Source organism: Monodelphis domestica, chromosome 3 (assembly GCF_027887165.1).
Source record: "Monodelphis domestica isolate mMonDom1 chromosome 3, mMonDom1.pri, whole genome shotgun sequence".
Taxonomy (NCBI): Eukaryota; Metazoa; Chordata; class Mammalia; order Didelphimorphia; family Didelphidae; genus Monodelphis; species Monodelphis domestica.
In genome coordinates this window covers 306,730,237-306,756,903 of record NC_077229.1, presented here as the reverse complement: position 1 = coordinate 306,756,903, position 26,667 = coordinate 306,730,237, and the positions used below count along the sequence as shown (strand labels likewise).

Sequence of the window (26,667 nt, the reverse complement as noted above, 5' to 3'; positions counted from 1 at the left end):
TTTTTTTTTTTAAAGAAACATAGTTTAAAAAAAAAGAAAAGCAAAGAAACAGTTTATATAAAATAAGTTATTTATTAAATGGAAATTTCTGCTACTCTAGGCTCATAGTATTTCAGTACTTTAAGAATCCCAGATTTCATCATTGATCATATTTCCATTACTCAAACAGTTCACAGCGCTATACACTTCTTGTGTCGAGTCTTCAGTTGTTTCTATAGCCAAAAACAGTTATCATATGATGTCTGGGCGTCTGGTGATGATCCTTTCTGAACATAGATGCACTGGTCTTTGGATATTAGACATGTGGTCCATCTCTGATTCTATATTTGAAGCCTTTCCAATTTGATGTAGGACCTATAGTATTTTGTACTTAACTGATTGCTTTTAAGAATCCAGATTTACTTTCAACTGTGCATAGTAAAAAAAAAAATGTACCTTGGTAACTACATCCCCCAGCATTTTCTGCTCTTCCCAGGGTTCCCTTTTTTGTCCTGGTGTGGGTTTGTGCTTAAATGGGGGATCCCACTGGGGGAGGGACTTATAGGCTTGTGCTTTAGCTGGGTCTCTGATTTGTGCTTTCTCCCCTTACCTTTCTCCCTTTCTACACACCTGACTTGAAACATTAGAGTAGGACTTTAGTGAAGGGAAAAGGAGAAGGAGCAAAGAAATTAGGATAAAATGCCTTCAAGGTTCTTTAACCATTTGAGAGTGTTTGGCCTTAGAACTCCTCTATAAAGTTACGCTAATACCAAAGTTCACCTCTAGACCCCATACTGCCCCCAAAATGTTATTTCAAGGTATCTGAATGAGATATACAAGAAATAAATTCCTAATTCCTTTCTGGTATCTCGCATAATTTTATTTCCCCATTCTCTATTACCTTTTTTCTAGGAAATGAAATACATGTTTTTGAATGCCTAATATACCTTAATAAATATTTGAAGAATGAATGACTAATAATTTTATACAGTACCGCTCTCATCTAAATAGGTTAGGGTTATCAACAGAATTAGGTGTATAAATGGAATTAAGGTTAGGGTTGCAAATGGAACCTCATCCATGACTTCTCAACTATGAAACTTTTGTCCAGATCTTCCCATAATTCACTTCCTTGTTTTCTCCTAACATCATAAGGGTTTGGTGTTAAGTATCCTGTCCAGGACCACATAACCAGTATGCATTAGAGATAAGACTTGAACCTAGATCTCCTTGACTCCTGAGACACCTTTGTATACACTATCATGACTTCTTCTCAATCTTAATTTGTCAGAATGCACAGAATAAAGCAAAAGTCAGTATACAATTGAATAAAAACTGGAACACTTGTTTCATATGTACAATAAAATTATCTTTTAAAGATAAATGTTTGGTAAACTGTGAATTATGATATAAACCTAAGGTGTTATTGATTTGTGTTTCTATATAATTTGTTGAGTACTTCCTCCTGTTTTAAAAGTAAGGAACTGAAACTTAGGTTAATCTGCTTCTTTCTACTTAAAGCAAGAGGAAATTACTTCATCTTCCTGGGCTTCAGTTTCATAGGCTCCTAGATTTAGACCTGAAGTGACCTAAGAGGCTATCTAGCCCCAACTCCCCTTTTTACAGATAAAGAAACTGAGACAAAGAGATTTAAATGATTTACCCAGGGTCAAGTAGTTAGTGTCAGAGATGACATTTGAAGCAAGGTCTTGTGAATCATCTTGTTTTGGGTTTTTTCCTTTTGAGGGATTTAATATCAGTAGGTGGTGAGGAGAGGAAGTCCTTTGCTTTCTGCACTGTGGCTGTCTTAGCCAGAAGTTCAACCAATTCTAATATTCATACTTATTATTTTATGAAATGATAGCCACAACCAGATACCAGTTACTGCAAATAAAGAAACTCCTGAAAGTGTTTGCATGTACTCATATTACACTATTCAGAATTATAATGTAAAATATGGCAATTATTTATAGCCCAATAGAAATAATGCAGTGCAAATTTGAAGAATGTAACTACTTCAGGCGATTCATTAATCATATTAATTTGTACCTAGCCGTTTGTCCAAAGTGATTTTAAAATCCAGCTATTAACTTCCTTACTGTAATAGTTGCTTACATTAGGAAAGTTGTGATAAAACATTTCCAACTCTTCATTTGTCCCCCTTAGGTATATTTCATTAAAGAACATAACATCGTAGCACCCTATAAAATCGAAAGGGTAAGTAAACTTTTATTTGTTTCTCTTTATAGTGGTCTTTGAGAAATAAAATGTGTTAACTATATCAAAACTTACTAGTTATTTATAATAAGACTGCAGAAGGGAAAAGTTAGCATAAGTTAAATAGTATCATGTTTTTCTTTTTTTAAAAAAGGTAACAGCTTGAATGACAAAATTAAACTAATAAACACTAGTATAAATATTTATTGGCTTCTCTTCTATTCCTGAGAACTTAATATAAAACATGCCAAATTCTACTTATTTAGCACTATTGCCAGAAAATGGAAAAAGCAGCCTTATTCTCTCTTCATCCTCCAAGAAATCTACACAGCTTCTGAGCACTGTTCTGTAAAGATTAAAATTTGGTAATATTGGGGAGACTGAGGCAGGTAGAAATTAGTTTCTCTCTGCAAGGAGTATTATAATTTTTTAGAGGTTTATTGAAGATTAAGGATTAAAGAAAATACAGGATAAGAGACACGTGTCCAGGCCATAGAGAGGCCTAGACACAACCTCACCTACATTATGAAAAAAAGCCACGCCTGCCCCAAAACGGAAGTCCAAGACCCTGACAAGACCTTTGCCACCAGCTTAAATCCTTCCTCGATCTCGGCCCACCTCAGAATTCCCATGAGATTACAAAGCATTTTGGGGAAGTGGAGCAAAGGCTTGTGGGGATTGTAGTCCTGTATTCGAGTCTATTATTTACAGTTCTTAAGGTCTTTCAAAGAAAGATTCATCAGATAATTGTAGTCAAGGTACTTAATTGGTCTGTGTTTCATTCAGCTCTCTCTGAATAATTGACAAAATTAAAAGGGAAATTGTGTACCAAAAGGTTAAGTTTCTAAGGACAGTTTATACATCAAAAGCCATACTTTTCATCTCATTAGTCAGAAATCCCAGAGACCCAATCAATTCATGTTGCCCCAGGTAACCTGCACACCTCCCATGCCCTGTTCTGCTGCTTGCCTTGCATTTCTAGTTAGTACTTAGTTCTTATTCTGCAACCTCAAGTAAAGCACTATAACTTCTATTGAAGGGCAATATAGAAATAAAGAGGGGCATTATAAAATTAAGGAGGAAGGAAAAAGCTGGGATAAAGAGGAGACAATTTGGGCAAAGAAAGAACACTGTATCTACTCTGAATTTTCAGTCTAAAAAACAGTATTGGTCATAAAGAGTACATGGAAAGTAAAACTTAGCTGTCATAAGCTTGGTGTGGATACTGCTTTTACTCTAAATCAAAATTATTTCAACTTGAATCTCTAGAATTTGCTAGATTCATAAGTGCCTTTTTATGAATTCCCAGATATCCTTGAGATGCCATTATTTTTCCATTGTTTTATTTTATATTTTGATTTCCTTTAACAAGTGAATTTTTAAGCACCCACTGTGTTCAGTATTATTCTAGTAATACAATCTTGCATTTTTCTCATGGTTCTTTTTTAATCCCGTTTTTGTTAGGGAAAAATGCAGTATGTCTTTGAGTTGGATATAGCAGGGAAAGTAGAAGATGTTGTAGAAACTCTCCTTCAGGTAAGCTTTTTAAGAAACATCTGTTCCCCACCCCCACCCCTCCCTGGAAAATAAAACACATATATAAAACCAGTTGTTTATTTTATGATATTTTAGCTTCACAGAGCATCTTGTCTTGATAAACTGGGAGATCAAACTGCCATGGTAAGATTTCCCTAAGATTTCAATTATAATCATTATTATTTTGGTATTTGTATATAACCATACTCCTTTTTATATTAAAACCTTTATATTTTAAATGGTTTTATGTTCTTAATAGATAACAGCTATTTTGCAATCACGTTTGGCTAGAACATCATTTGACAAAAACAGGTAGGTTTTTTCCTTTGAATGTTTCTTGTTTTTATTTTTATTTAATGTACTGATAATTTTCACATGTCACTTTGAGTATTTCATGGTTTCTAGCAAACATTCAAGGTATATTTAGGAAAGTAGATTTCTTTGAGAAGAATAGATTCCACTTAAGAAAGGAAAAGGAATAACTTAAGAGGGATTAGCTTCTTTTGATCTATTTTGAATGCATTATTTTTCTACATAGCGACTTGAAATCTGGCCTCAATTATGACATGAATTTTCTTTCTTTCTTTCCTTTTTCTTTCCTTTTAAATCCTTATTTTCTGTCTTAGAATCACCAATACTGTGTATTGGGTCCACCACAGAAGAGTGGTAAATGCTAGGCAATGGGGGTTAAGTGACTTGTCCATGATCACACAGCTAGGAAGTATATGGCACTAATTATCCAGTCACCAAAATTCTAGATCATTAAAGTTTTTGGAAAATTTTTATAGAATAAAATGAATACTGATAGATTTCTAATTTTAAAAATTATGTCTAAATTTAGGAAACACATTTTTATCAATATCTTTATCTTGTTTTCATTGATATCTTTAGCTTTTATATCATCTTCATTTATGAATGTGTTCCTTGTTTTCCTCACTTGGCAAGCCATTTTGATAATAATAATTATAAGAAGAGAGAAAAAGCAAAACCAACCAATACATCAATCATGCCTGTGAGCATATGAAGCTTTCCCTAGCTATGATCTCTCACTTCTTTCAACAAAAGAGGGAGACTCAATTTCTCAACTCTCCTCTGGGGTCATTTTGAGACATTATTTTTACATACTGTCCTGTTTTGAGTTTTTTGCCCTTTCTATTTATACTGTTTTTATCACTAGGATGTCCTTTCCCTAGTACTTCTTACTTTCTTCATTGTTTCTTATAAGTCTTCTTGTGCCTCTGAATTTAAGGTTTTTTAAATTTCTTACAGCATACCAATATTGCATTAAAATTCCTATACCACAACTTAGTTAGACATTTCTCAATTGATGGGCATCTAATTTATTTCTAGTTTGTAATAAACTACAAATAATGCTGCTGTGAATATTTTGGTATATTTGGAACCTTTCTTTCTTTCTTTGACCTCCTTGAGGCACATGCCTAGACAACTTTGCCATATTTTTGACATAATTTTCCGTTTTCCAGAATGATTGGATCAGTTCGCAGTCTGCTAACAACCTATCTTTCTTCTTTGTATCCACCAATACTGATATTTCCATATTTTATCATCTTTGCAAATTTATATATAGAGTGAAACTTCTGAATTGTTTTGGTTTGCTACTTTTTTGTTACTAGTGATGTGGGTTATTAAAAGTTTATAGGTATTTTTTTTTGAGAAATTTTTATATCTTTTGCTCACTTATACTTCTTGAATAAAGTTTGATCATATATTTTTGTTAATTCCCTATATACTTTGGATATCACAGATTTTCATATAGTTGTTCTTTTTTAATGATTGATGCTTTTCCTTATCCTAGCTATGTTGACTTTGTGCAAAACTTTTTCAGTTTCATATATGAAATGATGTTTTATTTTTTATGATCATCTTTGTCCTATTGATTAGTTAAGAATCTTTCCTTAGGGGTGTCTCAGTGAACAGAGAGCCAGGCTTCGAGACAGGTGGTCCTGGGTTTAAATCTGGCCTCAGACACTTCCTAGCTATGTAATCCTGGGCAAATCACTTAACCCCCATTGCCCAGCCCTTAACACTCTTCTGCCTTAGAACCAGTACACTGTATTGATTCTAAGAAGAAAGTAATAGTTTTTTAAAAAAAATCTTTAGCTATACCCTATGAAAAGTACCATATTCTCCAGTAATTTTTTAAAATATGACTTACCTAACATTTTAGTCAAATTTATTTTGATTTATTATTCTATGATTTAAGATTGTGACCTAAGCTTGATTTTTGCCTTGCTGCTTTGCAGTATTTCCAGCAGTTCTTGTGAAGTAGAATTCTTCCTCAAGTAATTAATGTTTTCAAGTTTATAAAAAACTGAATTATTGAGTGCTCATTTTTTCCTTCTCAATTTCACTTGTCTACTGCTTAACCTAAGGGCTCTCCATCTTTAAAAAATAACAACCTTTTTTTGATACTGCCATTCTGTCAGGTTATTACTTTTATCTTTCCTCTCTTTTATTGCTAAACTTGTAAGTTCTTTATTTTACTCACTGTCTCCACCTCAACTCTTTATAATTTTGCTTCTTACCATACTGCTTTTGAAATTCTCTCAAAATTTACCTGATCTCCTACCTGAAAAATCTGATAGCTTTTTCTTAGTCTTCATACTCCTTCATCTTTCTTGTAATACTCCATTTTGTTGACCTGAATATTTTCTACTCCTTTGGTTTCTGTGACACTATCTTCTTCCTTTCTGTCTGACTATTATTTCACAACCTCCCATTATAGGGATTACAGACTTTCAGAATCTTGGAGCTAGAAGGAATTTCAGGAAGATTCCTTCTAAAATATAACCAAGTAGTCATTAAGCCTTTGCTTGTATACATCTACTGAGAGAGACTTCTTTATCTCCTTAGATAACTCATTTTCTTTTTGCTTACATATAATTATTAGGAAGGTTTTCCTGAGCTCAAGTCTAAATTTACTTTTTTACAACTTCTCCCACTATTATGAATTTTTATCTTCTGTGACCAAGTAGAACAAGTCTATTCTATTCTTACCAAAAGGCAACCTTTCAAATACCTGATGACAGTTAATGTAACCCTGTTTTATCTTCACTTACTTCTCATTTGGCAAGGATTAAGAAAGGCCTTTCCTCATCTTGGTTCCTTCCCCAGCTTATTTCTCCTTAATTGTGATGTCCAGAATTCCACATAATATTAATGTATTCTAAGATCACAAATAGCTTTTTTGGCTGTCGTAACATTATTATACTTGCCTCATATTAAGCTCATGGTCTACTAAGACTTGCAGAACTTTGTTAAAAACAAATTGCTCTTTTGCCATATTATTGTCTCAGATTCAGCTTATAAAAATCTTCTTAAAGTTTTCTATCTTTGCTTCTATCATCATTGATAAATATGTTAAATAGCAAAGTCTTCCAGGATGCTATATTAGAACCTTCTTGCCTAACTGGCTTTAAATCATTAACAACAGGTTTTTGAGTCCAATGATTTCACCAGTTCTGAGTCTTATTCATTGTAGTATTGTCTAGTCTTCATTTCTTATCTTTTCCACAAAAGTAGCATGGGTTACTTTTTAAAATGAATTTATCTCCATTAAATATCAGTAGATTAGCTGACCCAATAAACTAGCTACTAAAGGTTTTTTTGGATCTTGTCTTTGTCATTGAGTATTACCCCTTTCAGCTTTGTGTGTTCTAAAAATTTGATAAACATCCCAGCTATGTTTTTATCCAAGTCATTGATGATAATATTAAACAGTATTGGACTAACACTGATGCTTGGAACACTCCTTTGAAGACTTCCTTCCAAGCTGACATACAACTAGTTGACCATTCTTTGGGTTCAGCCCTCTAACTAGTTTTGAATGTATTCATTTGTATTATTTTCTGACCACCTCTTTCCAACTTTTCCTCCCCCAAAGAATTTCTGATTTACAAGCTCCCTCTACTGAGACAATTTGTTTCATCTGTAATTTATAGCCTTAGAGAGTTAACCTGGGTAATATTTATAGGGAAAATGGGTGGGATTGATGAACAGGGGATACTGAAGGTTTTGTGCAGGGAAAGAAGGAGTTGAAGGGAGAGAGGGAATATGGCTGCTGGTGAGGTAAAAGGAAAGAGATGCCCCCTGCTGAGAGGCTATTTTTGAAAAATGGGGTTCCTGAGAAATGGGCCACTTATGATAGCCTAAAGGCACATCTTCTCTATAGATTGATGTTGCAGATACCCCAGAGCAGGCCTGAGGGACAAGCCTCCCCCCAGACTTAGTCGCCCAGCAGGAGTCCAATAAGGACAGTTTATAGTTGAATGGCCTGCCCCTGAAATGTTAGTCCTCTTATCTGACTGAGATATTCAAATAAAGATAAAATTTAATAACAAGTTTGGATTGGGGAGGTATCAGGGAAGAGAGATTTCTCTAGATGAGGTTTGAGTCTCTCTTAGCTTTTGAGCTGAGGCCAGGCTTCACAGGATGGTGGAGGATTTCTTTTATTCCTGTTTATGCTAATTTATTATTATTATGCTTTCTTAATTTCCAAGACTTCAGCAGTAGATAGCAAGAGGAAGAAAGTTCTGACCTTAAGAACTGGTTGGGCCTTTTTCTTTGGGCTGATGCCCTTAAAGATCAATTTTATAGTCTAAACTGCTTCCTTTAAGTCCTTTTGTCTGATGAACACGATCACAGGGATCCAGGTAGAGCATATAGGTGGGAAATTCAGGAATAGAGGCACTTCTATCCAGAGTCAGGGAGAGAGGCTCCTTCCAGTTCCAGGGCCAGGAAGGAAGTGCTAGTCACAAGACCAACTGCCACTCCCAGTTGCCCCTTTCCCCACCACCTGTCAGTCTTGTCAATATCTTCTCTCTAACACTCCAACTGCTGTTGGTTCCAAATCAATGGCAAAAAGTCCAGAACTTGCTTTAGTTTTCCTTTCCATAATCGATCCAGAGACAGGGAGAAAGGCTCCTTCCAGTTCCAGTTTTCCTTTCCACACCTGAGAGCACCAAAAGGCGGAAAAGTCTTACTGGCCAAATAGTTAAGAACATCAGAGACAAAACTTTAACCTAGGTCTCTCTAACTCAAAGGCGCCCTGGGCCAACTACTCCATGTTGTCTCTGAGTCTAGTACATGTGGGGCAAGGTACTGTAGCTGTGATTTCATTGGCATAGGGGAGCAAGTTCCTTCCACTAATGCACATTGGAAAAAAAAGGGCCAATAGTCAGATTGAGATGAAGGAGATAGGAAAAAGATCTCTGATGTAAGCTTCATGGAGGAGAGTAGAGGATGGGATCCAGGGCACAAATAAGTGCCAGGAAGAGGTCCCATTTCATCCTCTGAAACAGAATAAAGGAGAAAGATAAATAAAGGTTTGGACGAAATAAGGAAGATAAAAGAGCTTAATTTACTTGTTCCTTAATTTTTCCATCATCTCTTGAATGCTATTTAAATAAATATTTATGTAGTTATGATACCATTACATTTTAATATTGTTTACTTGCCAAAAGGCAAAGTGGAACAAGAAGACTTATGGGTCTGCTTTGTGTAAAGTTTTGCCCACATTGCCTCCTTTATGTGCATGTTTCCTTGCCGGTTTAGCTAATCTACACAGAACTATTTTTATACTGTTGTTTCCAGAAAGCATGCTTCATTTTTTAATTCCCCTAGATGCCCTTCTGCATTGCACCAACAGCATGGTGACTACATGTAGCTGATTACTTGTATGATACTAGTTACTGCAGAACATCTGTTATTGGGCTCTCCAAATTGTGGCCCATGTTTCCTTTCTACATTCCATTGACTTTGTGTCTTTTTTCAAAGTTTTAGATATTAAGCAGAATAATAATGCTTAGTTGAGAAACTTTTCCAGAAAAGGCAAACATAAATATGAGGTAGTCTTTTAAGGGAACATGATACAGGTTAATCATAAACATCACATAAGGTACATGATTTTTGAAGGAATAGAAAAGGTTTGGAGAGTAAGTATCTGATCTAATTAGTCATCTGGTTGTCAGGTCTAGGGAACATAAGCTATCCATGTTTCCATCTGTAAAATGGGAATGATAGTTGCCTTTTCAGTTTCCCAGTAATGTTGTAAAGAAAAAAAAAACAAGATAGTGGAAAGTCTGTAGAAAAATTAAAAGCACCTATTAAAATGCTAGATATTACTACCTGCATATTTCTAAAAAGAAATAATAGGCTCCAGAGCTTTAGAAAAGATCTCATCTCAGACACTTCCTAGTTGTGTGACCCTGGGCAAGTCACTTAACCCCATATCCTAGCTCTTACTGCTCTTCTGCCTTGTAACCAATACACAGTATTGATTCTGAGTTGGAAGATAAGGGATTGGATGAGGAATTGATTGATGTTTAGAGGTATTTACTTTGCCATTTTCATTTTCAAGTTGCCCCATCCTTTTGTGTTGTTGGTGTGGTAGCACCACCAAATAACATACATTTCTCGTCTAATTCCACAATGCCCAGACAGATTGACCAGTGAATTTTACCAAATATTAAGGAACAAAACAGAGAAATATTGTAGGGTAACTAACTCCTTCTATGCGAACACATACAGTGTTTCCATTGAACCAAAAAAAACCCATCCTATCCAAATTGAGAAAGAAAACTTGAACAATATCATTAAGTATTATTTGTGGGAAAGTACCTTAAAGATACTTGTAAACAGAATAAAGCAATACACAAAAAATTATTCATCAAAATCAAGTAGGATTTTTAAGTGGAATTCAATGCTAGTTTAATATCAAGTGAACAATGTTATATCAGGAAGAAAAAAATGAAGAATACGCAATCATTTCAGTTTGGAGAAAGCTTTTGATAAAATACAACACTCATTTTGTGGTAACCCTTTCATATTTTAAAAGCCTGAAATCACTTTGCGTGTATGTATGAAATATATTTTCAAGCAAATGGGTCCTTTTCCTTTTTCCCTGATCACCTAGCAATGGCATTGTTGGGTGTAAGGGTATATACACAGTTTTATCATACTTTTGGCATAATTCCAGATTGTTCTTCAAAATGATTAGATTAGTTCACAGTTCCACCAACAGTTTAATTAGTGTCCCAATTCTTCCACATCCCCTCCAACATTTGTCATTTTCCTTTTATCATTTTAGCTAATTTGATAGATATGAGATGATATATCAGATTTTAATTTGTATTTCTTTAATCAGTAGTGATTTAGAGCATTTTTTAATATGACTATATATTGCTTTGATTACTTCTTCCAAAAACTGCCTCTTTATATATCCTTTGACAATTGGGGAATGACTCATATTCTTATAAATTTGATTCAGTTCTCTGTATATTTGAGGTATGGGGTCTGTATATGAGGTATGAGGTAAGAGATTAGCTATCCCAGTTTTTTGCTTTCCTTCTCACCTTGGCAACATTGGTTTTATTTGCACAAAACTTTTTTAACTTAATGTAATCAAAAGTCCATCTTACATCATCAATAAGCATTTAAGTTTCTATCTTATATTAGGCAGGCATTGTAATAGATGTTGGAAAACAGGAAGCAATCCATACTATGCCAGTTATTTCATTTTACCAATAAGAAAACAGATGCAGAGATCATGTAGTTTTCAGGGTGGGTTTTAACTAAAAGTTTTGTGTTTGTATACTCACATGTTTTGTCATTAATCACTTTATAGAAATATTTTGGGGCTGATGTTTGTAAATCACATTTTGGAAAATGGTAAAATTTAAAAGGCATGGCTATTAGGCCAGGTAAATATGTTATAAGCCTGAAGATGAAGGGTCCAATTATTATCTGTATAATTTTGGTGAAAAGGAGGGAATATAGGGTTAACTGAAATGGTTCCAGTAGATCAAAGAAAAAAAGTTATTTTTTAGCTACATCTTATTCAGATAATTACAGTTGAATGAACATGTCATATAAATAGTAAACAAAGATCCCTATGCATTGGGTTTTTTTTTAATGGTATAGGTAACCATGTAGATATATAGGTTGTTTCAGAAACAGAAGCATGTGAATGAATTTTCATAGGTAAATGATTTTAAGATCTGAATTTTTCATGGCACACATTTTTAATAGCCTAGAATCTCTCCGGTATTCTTGTCTACAAAAGGAAGTTCTAAATTATCCTTTATTTGACATCTTATCTCATGTTGTATTTGAAAGGTCATGCCATTCAAAAGAACGTGAAACTTGTCCAAGTTGGCAGTTTTCTCACAGTTCTCTTGAATTTAGTACTTATGAAAACATTTAAAACTAGATTTCAGCTAACATTAATTTAAATTTGGTAATGAAGTATATCAGTTTCAAGATCTGTTTCATTTGTTATTTTAAAAGAAAGAACTTTCTTCCCTTTAAAAAAAATTTCTTAGATTCCAAAGTCTTTCTGAAATACTCAAGATGGAGTGTAAAGCAGAAATGGTGACGCCACTAGTGACTAATCCGGGACACGTGTGTATCACTGACACAAACCTGTATTTCCAGCCTCTTAATGGGTATCCTGTAAGTAAAAATGAGTGTCACATCAGTGAAATTCTTATTCAGTGATCCTTACATAGTAATGTAATTTTATATTCAGTTATTTTGAAGGATTTAACAATTGCTCAAGGCAGGCAGACAACAAGCAATTTATTAACAGTTTATTATGTGCAGGCCCTGTGCTAAAGTGCTGGAGATAAAAATATAAGAAAAGAAAAGACAGTTTTTATTCTCAAGGAGCTTGTATTCTAATGGAGGAAGCCAATCCATAAAAAAGAGCTTAGAGGGAAGTGGAACCTCACCAAGTCCAAAGAGATAAAAGCTCAGCTGGGAGAATGAATCATGACTTCCTCAATTGGAGGCCCCTGGAAGGAACTCACTAATGGGAGAAAGGAACCAGTATTGTAGAAGCCTGGGAAGGCCCCATGTGCTAAGGGCCATTTCTGGATAAGAATGTAGAATACTCTCTAACAGTAATGCCATAGCACTGGATTTCAGAAAGGGGAAGAATAGAGTGTAGACAGTACAAGATGTCTCATAAACTGTAGAGGAAGAATAGGCATGGGAAATGAAAAATCCAACTCCAAAGAAAATAAATACTTGTTAGATTTATTCTGTAACTGTCATGTATTAATTTCTTGTTCTCTTCCAGGTATGATGGGTTTGGCATTAAAGATGCAAACTTTTTTTTTTTTTAATGAAACAGTCCCTGCCCTCAAAGAGCTTATATTCTAATTAGAAATAGCTAGCAGACTTTCTTGAATTAATAGCACTTGATTTGTCTAGTAAGGAATGCCTCTATAGAAAAGGATCCTCAGTGAGATATTCATTGTTTTAGAGAGAAAATGGGCATTGCATATGGGTATAATTGCATTCTTTTATTACAAAGAAATCACTAGATTTAATACTTTTCCAGAAGTAAATTACTTACCCAGTATGCAAAGTAAGATTCTCAAGGCTGACAGATGAAAGTATTATAGAGCAAAACCCCATTTCTTCCTTTCAAAGTTACTAATGGTGTTTGGCCATTCCTGCTAGACCAGAAATGGAGTTGGCAAGTGAAACAGGCTTCTATATGGAAACTTGTTACAATGTTTAGCATATCAAGATCTGGATCTTTTAAAGTATGTTAAAGAACAGTATTCCTAAAATGCTCTGAATTGGAAAATTGAGTTGGCAAAGGAAGCTGGAGGAGATGATCTGGTCCGTAGCCATGGGAAACTAGAAATCTTCTAGTGTCTCTTTAAGTTCCTCTGAACCACTTAGGATTTTTCTAATTGGAAGGTAGTGCTATTAAAATTATGTCCACTAGGTGGTAGGACAAGCTAGCCAAGACTTCTAGCCAAGCCTAGTCATAATCACAGGGCTCTGGGCTTTTTTTTTTTTTTTGCTATTAGAGCTCAAAGCTTTAATTAAGGCGGAATGTTTTCCTGCAATAGTTATGATAGCCTAGGCCAAAAGCTTTTGAAAAGCCTATTTATATTACTTTGACTTAAGAGTAAAATATGAACTACCTCAATCTCAAAGATTTTTAACCAGAAGCTTTAGATTTACTAGTCAATACTAAGTCTTCACTGGAGGATCTTAGTGTTTTGCTGCTACCATGAACCCATTCTCTTCCATATCTTCTTTCTGGGGTTTGCCATGGGACAGGGCAGTATAGTTTAAAGTTGGAGGACCTGGGTTTAAATCTGGGTTCTGTCCTTTACTACTTATCTGACATTAGTTAACTCACCCCTCTGGGCCTTAACTTTCCTTAACTATATAATAACGGGGTTCAACTATATGACTTCTAAGGCCTTTTCCAACTCCTAAATCCTATGATTCATTGGGAAGAGAGAACACAACAGTGTACCTTACTTATCAGCCACTGGGGACTTTACTGTTAGGGTCTTCTTCACCATCTGATCTCTTCCTTCCTTCCTTCCATCACCCCACACCCCAAGGTAATTTAAGGCTTCAGGGAAATTTAAAAATTAGCTCCTCCTTATAATTTTTTAAAGTTTAATTTGATTTTTGTTTTTGGTAATTAGAATTCAAAGAGGGGAGAGCTCCATAAGCTCTCAAAAACAATTTTGAGAAGTTATTTCCTCTTTCATGACTATTGTAGAATTTAGTTTATCAGAATATACATCTCTCTACTCAGTATTTTTTAAAGTTATCAAGTATGTAGAAAATTATTATTACATGTAATTGGTTTAAAATAAAATATCTTTAAAGGAAAAAATATAAAGTTATCAGATGATTGTCTTAGATAACAAGAACAACTAAACAATACTTAAAGTTTCTTGCATAAATATGCCAGCATTTTGATATTTGGGGTTCTCTCTCTTAAAGAAACCTGTAGTCCAAATAACACTTCAGGATGTGCGCCGGATTTACAAAAGGAGACATGGCCTCATGCCTCTGGTGAGTAAAAGCACATCATTGATTCTTCTATGTTAATAGTTTTCTTTGTCTAATGAAAGAGTAAGGAAAATAGAGTAATAGCTTAGAATTAAAAAGACTAGATTCAAGACCCACCTTTGACTTTAATTTTTGGATAGGTGTAAACTGTCAATAGAAGTAACTCTCACATTGATTAAAGTATTGTGTTTTTGTTTGTTTTTTTTTACTCAGAACTTAACAAATATTTCTCCAAATTTCCATATACAAAGATTAAATCGCAATTGTGTATAAAATTTTGAATCTCTAAACCATATTGCTTTTTTATTTTAAAAAGTTTTTCCATGGTTACATGATTCTTGTTGGCTCCCTCCACTCCCCACTCCCATATCTGATAAGCAATTCCACTGAGTTATACATATATTATCACTCAAAATCTATTTCTATATTATTCATTTTTGTAATAATCTTTTAAAACCAAAACCCCAAATCATATACAAACAAGTGATAAATCATATGTTTTCTTCTGGATTTCTATTCCTACTTTTTTCCTAGATGTATTCTTTCTTATTTTTTAATGTATTTAACAAATTCAGCATGTTATTTTCAAAGCTACCTTTTTGTCTGTTCTTCCTTCTGAACTTCCTTCTTCTTTTGTGTATTTATAATATCTTAATGGATAACTTAAAAAAAATTTTTTTTTGTATCACTATTGCAAGTCTCTTATCTTCCCTCCCCTAACTTAAAAAAAGAATGCCAAATAACAAAGCATAGTTAAATAAATCATGATGTCATGCCTAAAAACATGTCTCTTTCTTCACCTTAAGGCCATCATTTTTCTTTTCAGAGGATGAATAATATGCTTTATTACAAGTCCTCTTGATTCATGGTTGATTACTACTTTTATTAGAATTTTAAGCCTTTTAAAGTTGTTTTTATTTACAGCATTGCTGTTAATATGTAAATTATTCTAGTTCATTTTGCTCTGTATGTTCATACAAGTTTTCCCAAGTTTTTTTGAAATGGTATCCTTTATAATTTCTTTGTGTGTAGTAATAGTTCATTATGTTTTTATAACAAAATTTATTTAACCATTTCTTAATTTATATGCTTTCCTTAATTTCCAATTCTTTGCCTCCTCTCTTTGAATTTTATTTCAGGATCCATTCTTTGAATTTGAATTATTATTTTTTGCTTGTGAATATTCCCTCCTCTGTATTGTAGAAAGGAAAGAGAGAAGTTGGTTGAAATGTAAGTGAGAGAAAGGGTTTTGCAGAAGAAGATCTAGCTGCATGGCAGGAACCTGATGATAGCAGATTCTGGAACTCAGTGGGAGGATTTGAGGAGAGACCAACTGCTGTTTTGGGCTTTTGTTTCCTGTCCCTGGAGCTGAGTGGAGGAAGATACCTGATCTCTGTTATTTCCTGCTATGATAAAATCTACAGTGGGCATTCCTACCTGCTTTGAAGTACTTTTCCTTACTGAGAAGATTAAATTGAAGATCAGTGTAACAACTAGCCTGATCTGATCAATAGACAGTGTTGGTGTTAGGGACCTGAGGCCAATCTCTGTGCCTGGCCCAGCTGGGTTGAACTCAGCCATCAGGAGTTCATTCCTTGGCCATCTAAAGATTGGTTCATCTTATAAACCAACCAGGAGGATTAATTAGATTCAGGTATAGACAGTGAGGTTTGGGAAAACTTAGCCAGAGATAGGTAAGGGATTAGGGAGCCTCAAGAAAATGAAGAATTTTCTGTGAGGGAAATTTAGAAGGGGAAGGCTAGAGAGCTAGGGAAATCCTATTCCTTAATCCTCCCTTCCTAATTCTTTGTTTATTATAAATAAATCCCTTTTACCTGTTACCAACACTGTCTTGGAGGCCCTATCATGCACTGGTCCCCGTGAGTTAGGCCATCAGCTTTCACTGAGGGATACTTGGGGTACATCCATACCTTAGTACATTAACATTATTTCAGTATCAGCCTCTTTCTTAATTCCCCTCCCAATTCTTGTTTCCTTCCCTGTTGATTTTGTTTTTTATTTCTACATAAGACTCTGTGTTTGTTTAACCTATTTTGTCTGATTTGGATAAAAGTAAGATTCATCTGATGTCTGCTCTTCCCATCCTTTCTTCTGTATTTGAATATTCTTCTCAGGTGACCCAATAGTAAGCTCTACCACATTCTTCCACTTTTTTACATCTGTATCTTCTTTTTATCTTTCCTCTCTAAACCGTCAACTTAGAATCAGTATCTACTTCCTAGGTCTTACTTTGACTATATTCATCTTATTCAACATCCTTTCAAGATGCTAATGTTTCAAAGGCATGCTTGTCCTCTTAGTATGTTGTCTTATAGAGCCATAGATTTCCGTTTGGGATAATAGATGTCAGGGAGTCTGTGACCACTTAATATTCTAAGCTATTCATTTCTAATTCTCCCATAGTTTTTGTAGCATCCCAAGCATATTCACATCTATGAAATATAGATGACTGTATTATTACTGTGTCTCCAAGCATGAGGCTTTACCGATAAGGTTTGTGAAGGTAACCTTGACCTGATCACGAGACCTATTGCCCAACACAAGTCCATTAACATGTTCGGAGACTTGCCCGGGAAAGCGCGGTTATGTCCTACACGCCCAAAAGGTGTTCCCTCCATTGTACCACCCAATCATGATTGTCTAAGATATGTGATGTAATTGTTACGTGATTAGAGGCATCCCTCTGCCTCCTCATCAATAAAAGCAAGGCAACCCCTGGAATTTTCTCTTTTTAGGAAGGTTCTTTCCCTAGATACGATTACCGTTTCTCTCTCTTTCTCCTCCAAGTCCTTTCCTTCCCCGAGGCTGTGACCATCTCAGCCTGCATTCTCTATCTTAATCTCCTCAACCACCTTGTGTTCCATTATCCTCATTTTCCGCCTTAAGGAAAATCATAGGGGTTGCCTGCCCTATCCAACCACTGATTTGTCGGTGTCTTTCATTTCCACCCTGGTTCTCGGTTCCTATCTCTCCTAGGTCCCATTACAAAGGTGAGCCCCTTCCCTTGTGGGACCCTGCTGGTCAGGGTAGTTCATTAGGAGCGAACCCACAGTTTTAAATTTCATTTTTAAAAATCTTGATTTATTTTTTTCTAGGCATTCATGTAGGCCATATGGAAGTTTAATTTTTTTTTCTGTTGAGATTCTTCTAACAGTTACAAAATTATAGAATCACTTTCTTATTCTAGGTCGACTTTTTGGACATTTCTGGATCTCTAGTTATTCTTTATACTGATCTGTGTGTTCCTTTTATTTGTTTCTCTTGCCTTAATTCCTCATTTTTGGCTTTGTGCCAGGGTCAGACTCTACCCTTTGCTTCACTCTTGGGTGGGTTAGTCAGCTCTGATCTTGACCTGGATTCCTGAGATAATCTCCACCTCTTCATTTGTGTCTAGTAGCCTTTAATACCTCAAGGTTCAGAGTGTTTGATTTTGCTAGTGTCTCAGGACACTGAATTACTGTGAATTACCAGCTTGTTAATTCGCAAAAAAAAGCTTGGGGCTTTAATTTTTCATGGAGGTGTACCACTGTTGCTGTTTCTGAATACAGAGACTTTTAGGTTGTGGTTGGACTGAGAAACTTCTGCCTTGCTTATTTATACTACCACTGAATTTTCTAGTAAGCCCCCTTTCCTATTGGCCATGGACCTCTGGCTAACTTTTTATATTCTTCTGGCATTGATGAAGTCACTCATTGTAGTGTAAAAATTTAAATTATATCTTAATATAGTAAAAATTATATTTTAGAGGTTTATTAAATGATCATTAGAAATCAAGGAATAAAGAAGATACAAAATAAAAACCACATGCCCATGGCTGATTAGCCATTTTTCAAATTTCCCCACCTTACCACCATCACCATTGATGCTACATCATGCCCAAAGAGGAGGAGCAGGACTTCCCCCTGGATATTTATTCCCAGTATAAAGGAAGTACATAATGACAGGAAGTCAATGGGCTCTCAGGAAATGTAGTTCCCCTTTAGGGTAACAGATTTTCAATTATACAGTAGTTTTCCTGCAAGTTAATCTCTTGATTCCGATTCAGTCTTGTGCAAGTTTTAGGTTTTTTGTTGGTTTGTAGGAGCTGAGCTATTCACTTATTTTGAAGCAACTATCTTAGCCAGAAGTCTCCCTAATTCCTTTCTTCCAAAAGGGCTACTTCCAAGAAATGAGAGAGATGGTTTTATCTCATAATTCTGGACACAGACATGGGATCCTTGCATCAATCTGTGGCCTTGAATGAAATAAAATTAAGTCCAGTCCCTAGCTTTTTACTCAGTAACATGCATGACTGTATTCTACCATATAGCAAGGTATGAAAGTATTAAAAGTAAGTTGATAACAGTGGGTTATTGTATATCTTACTTGTACATGCATTAAACCACTTTCTGTTAGCCCTACTAATAAAATAAGCAAAGTGATCTCAAACATAACATAATCCCCATATCATGCAGGTTGTGGCAACCTTTTCTCTTCCAGAACCACAAACTTTCTTGTTTCATTCCAACCAAAAGCAGATAAGACTCAGCTAGCAGGATTAAAGCAGCAGATAATCTACTTGTATATAATTGTATTTTAATTGTGGTGACTTATATGGTTGATTTAAAAGTTCTGTTGATAACATTAAATTACTATTTAGCATTTAAGTGATGTGATATAAAATACTATAGTATTTACTCAAGAGGAGTAGATACATAATATATCATTTAAATGTTAAATATAAGACCTATTTGGTACCCTTTGTATACATGATACTATATACTACTAAGCATGAGGAATATTTACAGCAAATATTTTAGTAATCCTTATGATCACTCTTATAGATAGCTCTGAAATACTTACCTTCAGATTTGTAGATATAAAAAGCCTAAAATGCATAATGTAAATTAAATAATTGAAGTTGTTGTAATATGTTTTGAATTTTATTATTAAGTAAATATGTCACTGATTTTTCTTTTTCTTCCTGACTTTATAGGGTCTGGAAGTGTTTTGCACAGAAGATGACTTATGTTCTGACATCTACTTAAAGTTCTATGAATCTCAAGATAGAGATGAACTCTATTTCTATATTGCAACGTATTTAGGTTTGATGTTAACTTCTTATTGTGTTCTTATTAACCTGTTTTATTTGGTTTTATTTAGCCTCTCTGCTTCATTAACTGGGTCAGTGAGTAAGAAGAATTTATCAGATCATCTAAAATAATGTCTATATGATGCCATTTATTTCTTCTAAATTGAGAGTTCCTAACCATAGGTCCATGAATGGTTATTTTTGGTTTGGTTAGTTAAAATTTTGATAACTATTTCAATATAATTAGTTTTCTTTATAATTCTTTATGTTTTCATTCACTTTAAAATATTATTCCAAGAAGAGATCCATAGAGTTCATGACCCAAAAAAAGGTTAAAACGTCCTGTTCTGAATAATAACCATAATGATTACCCTTTATCTAGGATAATAAAATTTAGCAACATGAAAAATAAAAAAAAATTTAGCAACATGAAGGCAAAAATAATGTTTTATTTCATAATTTCATGTATTATGCTTCCTTAGCAAAGAGTGTTTATACAATTCTTGATAAGTTAAGACTTCAGTTTTGAAATAGGTTATCCTAAAACTGTATCAAAGAAAATTTCCATATTGATATATTAACTATAATTCAATATTTACTTCATAGTGTGATTAAAATGTGTTCATATATACTTTGATTATAAATTATGGTAACAGTTATAGTTGCAAAGAAAAAAAAACTTTGGAATTATTTAGTACTGGTTAAATGTTTTTTCTTAAATAATAGCATTTATGTAGCATTTTAAAGTTTACAACATGCCTTACAAATATTATCTCAATTAATCCTCACAATAATTTTGAAAAGTAGACACTTTTATTATCTCCATTTTACAGATAAGGAAACGGAGGCAGACAAAAGTCAAGTGACTTGCCAGAGTTACATAGCTAGTAAGTGTCTGAGGTAGAATTTGAACTTGGACTTTTATGTCTCCAGGTCCAGCAGTCTCTTCACTATACTCCCTAGCTTCCTCTGGACTAGTTTAAATTCTTTAGGTTAATAACTCCTTTCCTCCTCAACCAAGAAGCCTTCCTTGAAATTTGGACTTCCTCACCTCAATTCAGTATTTGTAAACCCTAAAGCAAAAATCCCTATTATTCAGCCTTTATAAGATATGCTTATTTACTTCTGTGACTTTGCTTAATTATCTATATAATAGACTTAGCAGAGGGTAGGCAATAGCCAAGTCTGGATTAGTTTGAATAATGAACCCCCTGCCATGGTTGAATTATAATTTTCATAAAAGAAGAGCAGACTAGGACTTATTAATATAGTCCTAATTGAGTTTAATATATTTTCATATGTAGTGGGCTGTTTTGTAAGGTAAAGTTAAGTATATGCTCCTTTTGCTTCTAGTAGACTTCCCTCAAGAATTTATTTCCAAAATGCAACCCAACTTGTTTTCATGTGTAAACTGTCCAGGTTAACTTTGAATGCTTTAATTTAAGTGATGGTATAAATTTACTTATACTTTCTACCTTCTAAATTTATTTGATTATGCTTCTCATTTTTTTCTTTTTTTTCCCCAATTTAAACATTATTTTATTTGGTCATTTTCAAACAATATTCCTTGGAAACAAAGATCCTTTTCTTTTCCTCCCCCTCCCACCACCCCTCCCTTAGCTAATGCACGATTCCACTAGGTATCACATGTGTTCTTGATTCAAACCCATTTGCATGTTGGTATTTGTATTAGGGTTTTCATTTGGAGCCTCTCCTCATTCATGTCCCCTCAATCCCTGTAGTCAAACTTTTTTTTCTTAATGTAACCAAAATGTCACAAAAATCTCCAACTGTCATAGTGAGTCCTAATGATTTTAGTCACTAAATCAGAAATGGTTCTCTCTCTCCCTGCCCTCTGCTCCCCTTCCCCAAAAAACTATCCTCCCTTTTTTTCTAAACTTATTGTTCAGATAACTCACACTTTTTCTGGGTTGAAGATGAGAGAAGAATAAGTTGGTAATTAAAGTATTTTGGGTTTAAGAAATCTTAACTGGTAGCTGTTTGAGAAAATTTTGAGGAATAAACTTTGAAGTAAACAGAGCATGGGGTGGTGTCAACAATAACCTTAAGGGTGTGGTGGGACAGGCCTATAGTCTCTGCTCCTGGGGGGTGGGGAAGGTTTAAGCTGGTGAATTGCTTAAATGTGAGTCCTGAGCTGCAGTAGGGCTAAAAATAATCAAGTGCCCTAAGTCAAGTGCCAAAGTGATGAGTCTATAGATTGAGAGCCCACCAGCTTGTCTAAGGAAAGGTGAACCAGTGCTATTCACAGATGGAGCAAGTCAAAACTTCTGTGCTGATCAGAAGTGGTGTCAGGCCCATACATGGCTGTTGTTCTTCAAGCCTGAGTGAGACGTGGGAGAGCAATCGAAAAATAATTTCCTAAAGAAGATGGAAAATCCAATGAATTTACACCCAAATAGGGTCTGACTGGTATTTGGTGTGATACAATTTTTGTTAGTATGGTTTTTTGTGTTTTTTTTTTCCACATTAGCTTTCTATAGTCTTTATGCCCTAATATGAGAAACATATTACTTTTTGATGAAAGATCATTTTCAACATTCCAGCATATTTCTCTCAAATAAACAGCCTTGTTTTCTTCCTACTGTCTCTTGTACAAGAGATATAGTCATTGGCAAGTAATCAACAGTATCCCTCTTCCAAGTTTTAAAGAAAACAAGGAAAGAAGGCTTTTCCCTGCTATGTTTTTGTATTAAAAGAACGCTGTTATCAAATGCCAGAAGTAATATGACACTTCCTCAGAGGCTAATTGAGTAGGATTCGTTGCCAGCTATGTGTTGACTTACTTTTATAAGTAATGAGAATTGAGTTCCTTTATGGGAACCTTGAAATATTTTACATTATAAAAACTTTACTAATATTTAACAGAGAAATTCAGGTCCTGAGCAATTTATAATCTAAGGAGAAGTAAAAAATGGTGAAAATAGATGAATTAGTCCACCTTTGAAAATCCCTATATTGGTTATACTAATTGGTCAGTTTTCTGGTAACAAATGCTTTGCCTTCCAATGGTTGTTTCTTTGTTTTTTCTCTTTAGAAAACCACATTACTGAGCATACTGCAGAAAGTTACATGTTGCAGTGGCAGCGAGGGCATATCTCTAACTATCAGTATCTTCTGCACCTCAACAACTTGGCTGATAGGAGCTGTAATGACCTTTCCCAGTACCCTGTGTTTCCATGGATAATAAATGATTATTTCAGTGCAGAATTAGGTAAATAACTTGTATATATTCAGATAATAATAACTCACACTGGTGGTACACTCGAAAGTTGGGATGATGTGGTGGACAGCTATCTAGTCATCCTTGGAATCAGGAAGACTTAGGTTCAAGTTATGCCTGTAACACAGATTAACCGTATAACCTTGGGCACACTTTTCTTATTTAATGTCTCAAACAAGATGCTAAGACTTTCAGATGAAATCACATGTTTGATATCAACCCCTTCCTACTACTCCCCATTGATAAAAGATTCACAAAGTGCTTTAAAAATATTAATAAAGAAGATTATCTTTATATTTTAAAGAAGAAAAATTAATTTGGGGGGGGATTGATGATAATGGTTCATTATCTTTGTTTTTCCTTTAATTGCCATATTAAGAAATTCATTGGGGGCAGCTGAGTTGCTCAGTGGATTGAGAGCCAGGCCTAGAGGCAGGAGGTCCTAGATTTAAATATGGCCTCAGATACTTCCCAAATGTGTGACCCTGGCAAAGTCACTTAAACCCCATTACCTGGCCCTTGCCACTCTTCTGCCTTAGAACCAGTACACATATTGATTTTAAGACAGAAGGTAAGGGTTTTTGTTTGTTTGTTTTTGTTTTTAAAGGATTAGCCAATCTTGGGGATCATAAATTAAGAGCTGGAGGGGGACTTTGAGGTCATATAGTCTAATCCCTATTACTTTATAGATACTTCATAGATATATAGATATGTAATTAGTCAGCCACTAAATATTTATGAAGTGCCTTTATTAAGTGAGGCACTCTGCTATGTGCTAAATTTTAGTCCTGCTTCTAGACCAATATCAGGGCCATCCTCTGGGGAGGAGCCTCTGTGGGGAACAAGAAGCTTAGTTACCAAATAATTGCCCCTCATAAGACAGGCAGGTCAGCCTAGGAGAAGTAGTGGGGTACCTGAGGGAAAAATAGGAGTCATCATGTGCCAGGAAAGTCAAACTGTTACCACCACATGACTCTTATCTACCCTTAGTAGCTGTTGGAGACTGCCTAGCACCTTGAACTTAGTCTTAGGAACAGCAGTGCTTCCAGCCCAGTTGTAAATGGTTTAGCACAAGAAATCAATATGATTTTATCAGTGGAAATAACATTTAAAAAGAGACAGCATTGCCATTGGATTCTCTCCATCAGACTCAAGAGCAGAAATCTCCCCTGTGTGAGGTTTTGGAGAGCAGTAGCTGTCTTACTTTTCTGTTTGTATCTCTAGCACTTAGCACAGTACTTTATATGGAGTAAGCACTTAGTAAATAAATACATCATTTGTTCATTTATCCAGAGATGGAGATGCAAGATTTTCAGTTTTATAGTTTCATTAATGGCAAGATAACAATAGATTTTTTTGCACATTTTATTGTGATGTAGTAGAAAGAACATGGGATCTCTAATAAGAGGCCCTGGATTCTAATCATTCCTTTGCCACTTACAGGCCATTTAACTCCTCTGGGACACATTTCCTTTATAAAATGAGAGGGTTAGATGATCTCTGAGGGCCATGACAGCTTTAAGTTCATAATTCAGTATATGTTAGTTGTTGAAAGGCATTTAATATCTACTTATTACTTTAAAAAACATGTTACCAAAGCACTGCTTTGATGTCTCATTATGGTATAGAACTAATCTTAGGGACTTTAGCATAAGCTCTGACAGGTCCTACAAAACTAGAAAGGCTTCAGAGGTGGGCTACCCACTGAATTTTTTTTTTAATCTACTGTAGTAATAACCTAGTTAGACTTAGAAGGGCTCATTATCAAAACATAGGTCTTCAAGAAGACATTATTTTTTGGTAGGGATGGTAGGATTTGCATTACCACATCTCTTGAAACCATTTACTAAGAGGTGGATAAGTTGCAGCCTATTCCACTGGAATGAGGGCCAATATTGAATAAATGTACTTTGTTCTTTGGAAATAAATGAAAAATATGTTCTCATACAAATTCTTCAAAATATATACATGCACACATGAGTTAATGGCAGTCATATTCTACTGATAAGTGCTAATGACTCACTTCAGTTGTTCAATTTGAGGCCAGTTAATATTAATATCCTAAAAGAGTACAAGGACTTATTTCTCAATGACAAAATCACTTGCCATCCTTCTCTTAACAGTTTATACTGAAATAAGGCAAAGCAACTTGTGTTTTGAAAATGCACTTTTTGTTTCAATTGACTGTCTTTTTTTCCACTGGAAGGTTTTTATCAAATCTCTAGGATCTTATTAATATTTAGAGACCCCACATTTGGATGAATGTTGATAACTTAATATACCACAAATTGTGTGTGTGTGTGTGTGTGTGTGTGTGTGTGTACACAAGATAGTGTGAAAGAATGGTTTGGTTTCTTCAGTAGATGTACTACTCAAAAAGTAGTAGAATTTGTGTGTTGTGTTTTCTAGATTTGTCAAATCCAGAAACCTTCCGAGATCTTAGTAAACCAATTGGTGCACTGAATAAGGAAAGGCTAGAAAGATTACTGGTAAGTTGAGCTGTAATGTATTTATTCAGTCAGAGATTCCCTGAGCCATTTCTGTTCTTTACTGTAGTGTATTTACTTCTCAAATAAGGAAGCCAGAAATGTAAGGAACAGGTTATCATTCCCCTCAGTCTTCCTCAGTTCCCATAACTTCACTCCAGTGTTTTCCATGCATTCCAGTAGTCTTAGGGAAATAATCTTACTCAGAAATGTAAGTGGATCTGTGATTTCATTGATTTGGAAACTTTCCATTGATGCAGATTACAACCCATGATATGTAAATTTCATCCATGTCTTCCTGAAGTTAATAATCAGAGGATTCACTCAGCATGCTTCAGGCCTTCCTATAGTTCTCCTAACATTGCAAAGATAGCAGTAGAGAGCACTTCTGGTGTTTACCTTCCATCCCTCACTTGCCATGTGACTAGTCCATCTTTTTTTTCTGTCATACCAATCCTCAATGAAGAGTTTCTAGTGGGCTAAGTCACACCTTTCCATTGTCCTCAGTGTGATAACCTTCTTGAGTTCAAACTCATCTTAATAATTACAAATGTTTGTTTGGTGTTAATCAAAGTTGCATTCTATATAAAGTAACTACATAAACACAAAAATAGTGGCTTCCAGTAGTATTTGTTTGTAGTGTTTGCCTATTTGTCCTTGAATATTTCCTGTCCCTCACTTCATATTTTGAGAAATCAGGAAAAAATATTTTCTTTCTTGCTTTATATTTTCCCCTTGCCCTCAGCCCCTTCTAGGCACATTTTCATAATTTAATTTTCTTTGGGTACACAGGAGTTGCTCTTTTCATTACTGACTTAGAACAATGTTTTCTTTCATATGCTATAGATACGCTATCAGGAAATGCCAGACCCCAAATTTATGTATGGAAGTCATTACTCTTCCCCAGGCTATGTGCTCTTTTATCTTGTTAGGATTGGTAAGATCTATTTTTGTGGCCTATTAAGTTTTGATGCACTTGAATGCCAAATGCTTGAATGATTGAACTTAGTTCTTTGACTTTTCTTTCTAGCCCCAGAGCATATGCTTTGCCTTCAGAATGGAAGATTTGATCATGCAGACAGAATGTTCAATAGGTTTGTCATAAATATCCCTTTTCTCTCTCTCTCTCTCTCTCTCTCTCTCTCTCTCTCTCTCTCTCTCTCTCTCTCTCTCTCTCTCTCTCTCTCTCTCTCTTTCTCTCTCTCTCTCTCTCTCCACATATATATACATATATATGTATATATATTAAAACACACTTCATT

General features: G+C 34.8%; 1 protein-coding gene across 5 annotated transcripts in view; it reads left to right on the top strand.

The window, feature by feature from the left end:
- The window catches only part of NSMAF (neutral sphingomyelinase activation associated factor), an 81,635-nt gene that overhangs the window by 33,437 nt on the left and 21,531 nt on the right, over nucleotides 1-26,667 (top strand). For 3 of the 5 annotated variants that reach the window (XM_007487087.3, XM_007487086.3, XM_056823948.1), the window contains exons 6-17: nucleotides 2,146-2,196; nucleotides 3,661-3,732; nucleotides 3,829-3,876; nucleotides 3,992-4,044; nucleotides 12,075-12,204; nucleotides 14,518-14,589; nucleotides 19,583-19,691; nucleotides 20,512-20,565; nucleotides 22,734-22,910; nucleotides 25,329-25,408; nucleotides 26,252-26,342; nucleotides 26,436-26,499. In XM_007487087.3, coding sequence (XP_007487149.2) covers nucleotides 2,146-2,196; nucleotides 3,661-3,732; nucleotides 3,829-3,876; nucleotides 3,992-4,044; nucleotides 12,075-12,204; nucleotides 14,518-14,589; nucleotides 19,583-19,691; nucleotides 20,512-20,565; nucleotides 22,734-22,910; nucleotides 25,329-25,408; nucleotides 26,252-26,342; nucleotides 26,436-26,499 — 1,001 coding nt within the window. The remainder of the gene's footprint in view (nucleotides 1-2,145; nucleotides 2,197-3,660; nucleotides 3,733-3,828; nucleotides 3,877-3,991; nucleotides 4,045-12,074; nucleotides 12,205-14,517; nucleotides 14,590-19,582; nucleotides 19,692-20,511; nucleotides 20,566-22,733; nucleotides 22,911-25,328; nucleotides 25,409-26,251; nucleotides 26,343-26,435; nucleotides 26,500-26,667) is intronic. The other 2 variants (XM_056823947.1, XM_007487088.3) reach the window with 1 other exon arrangement.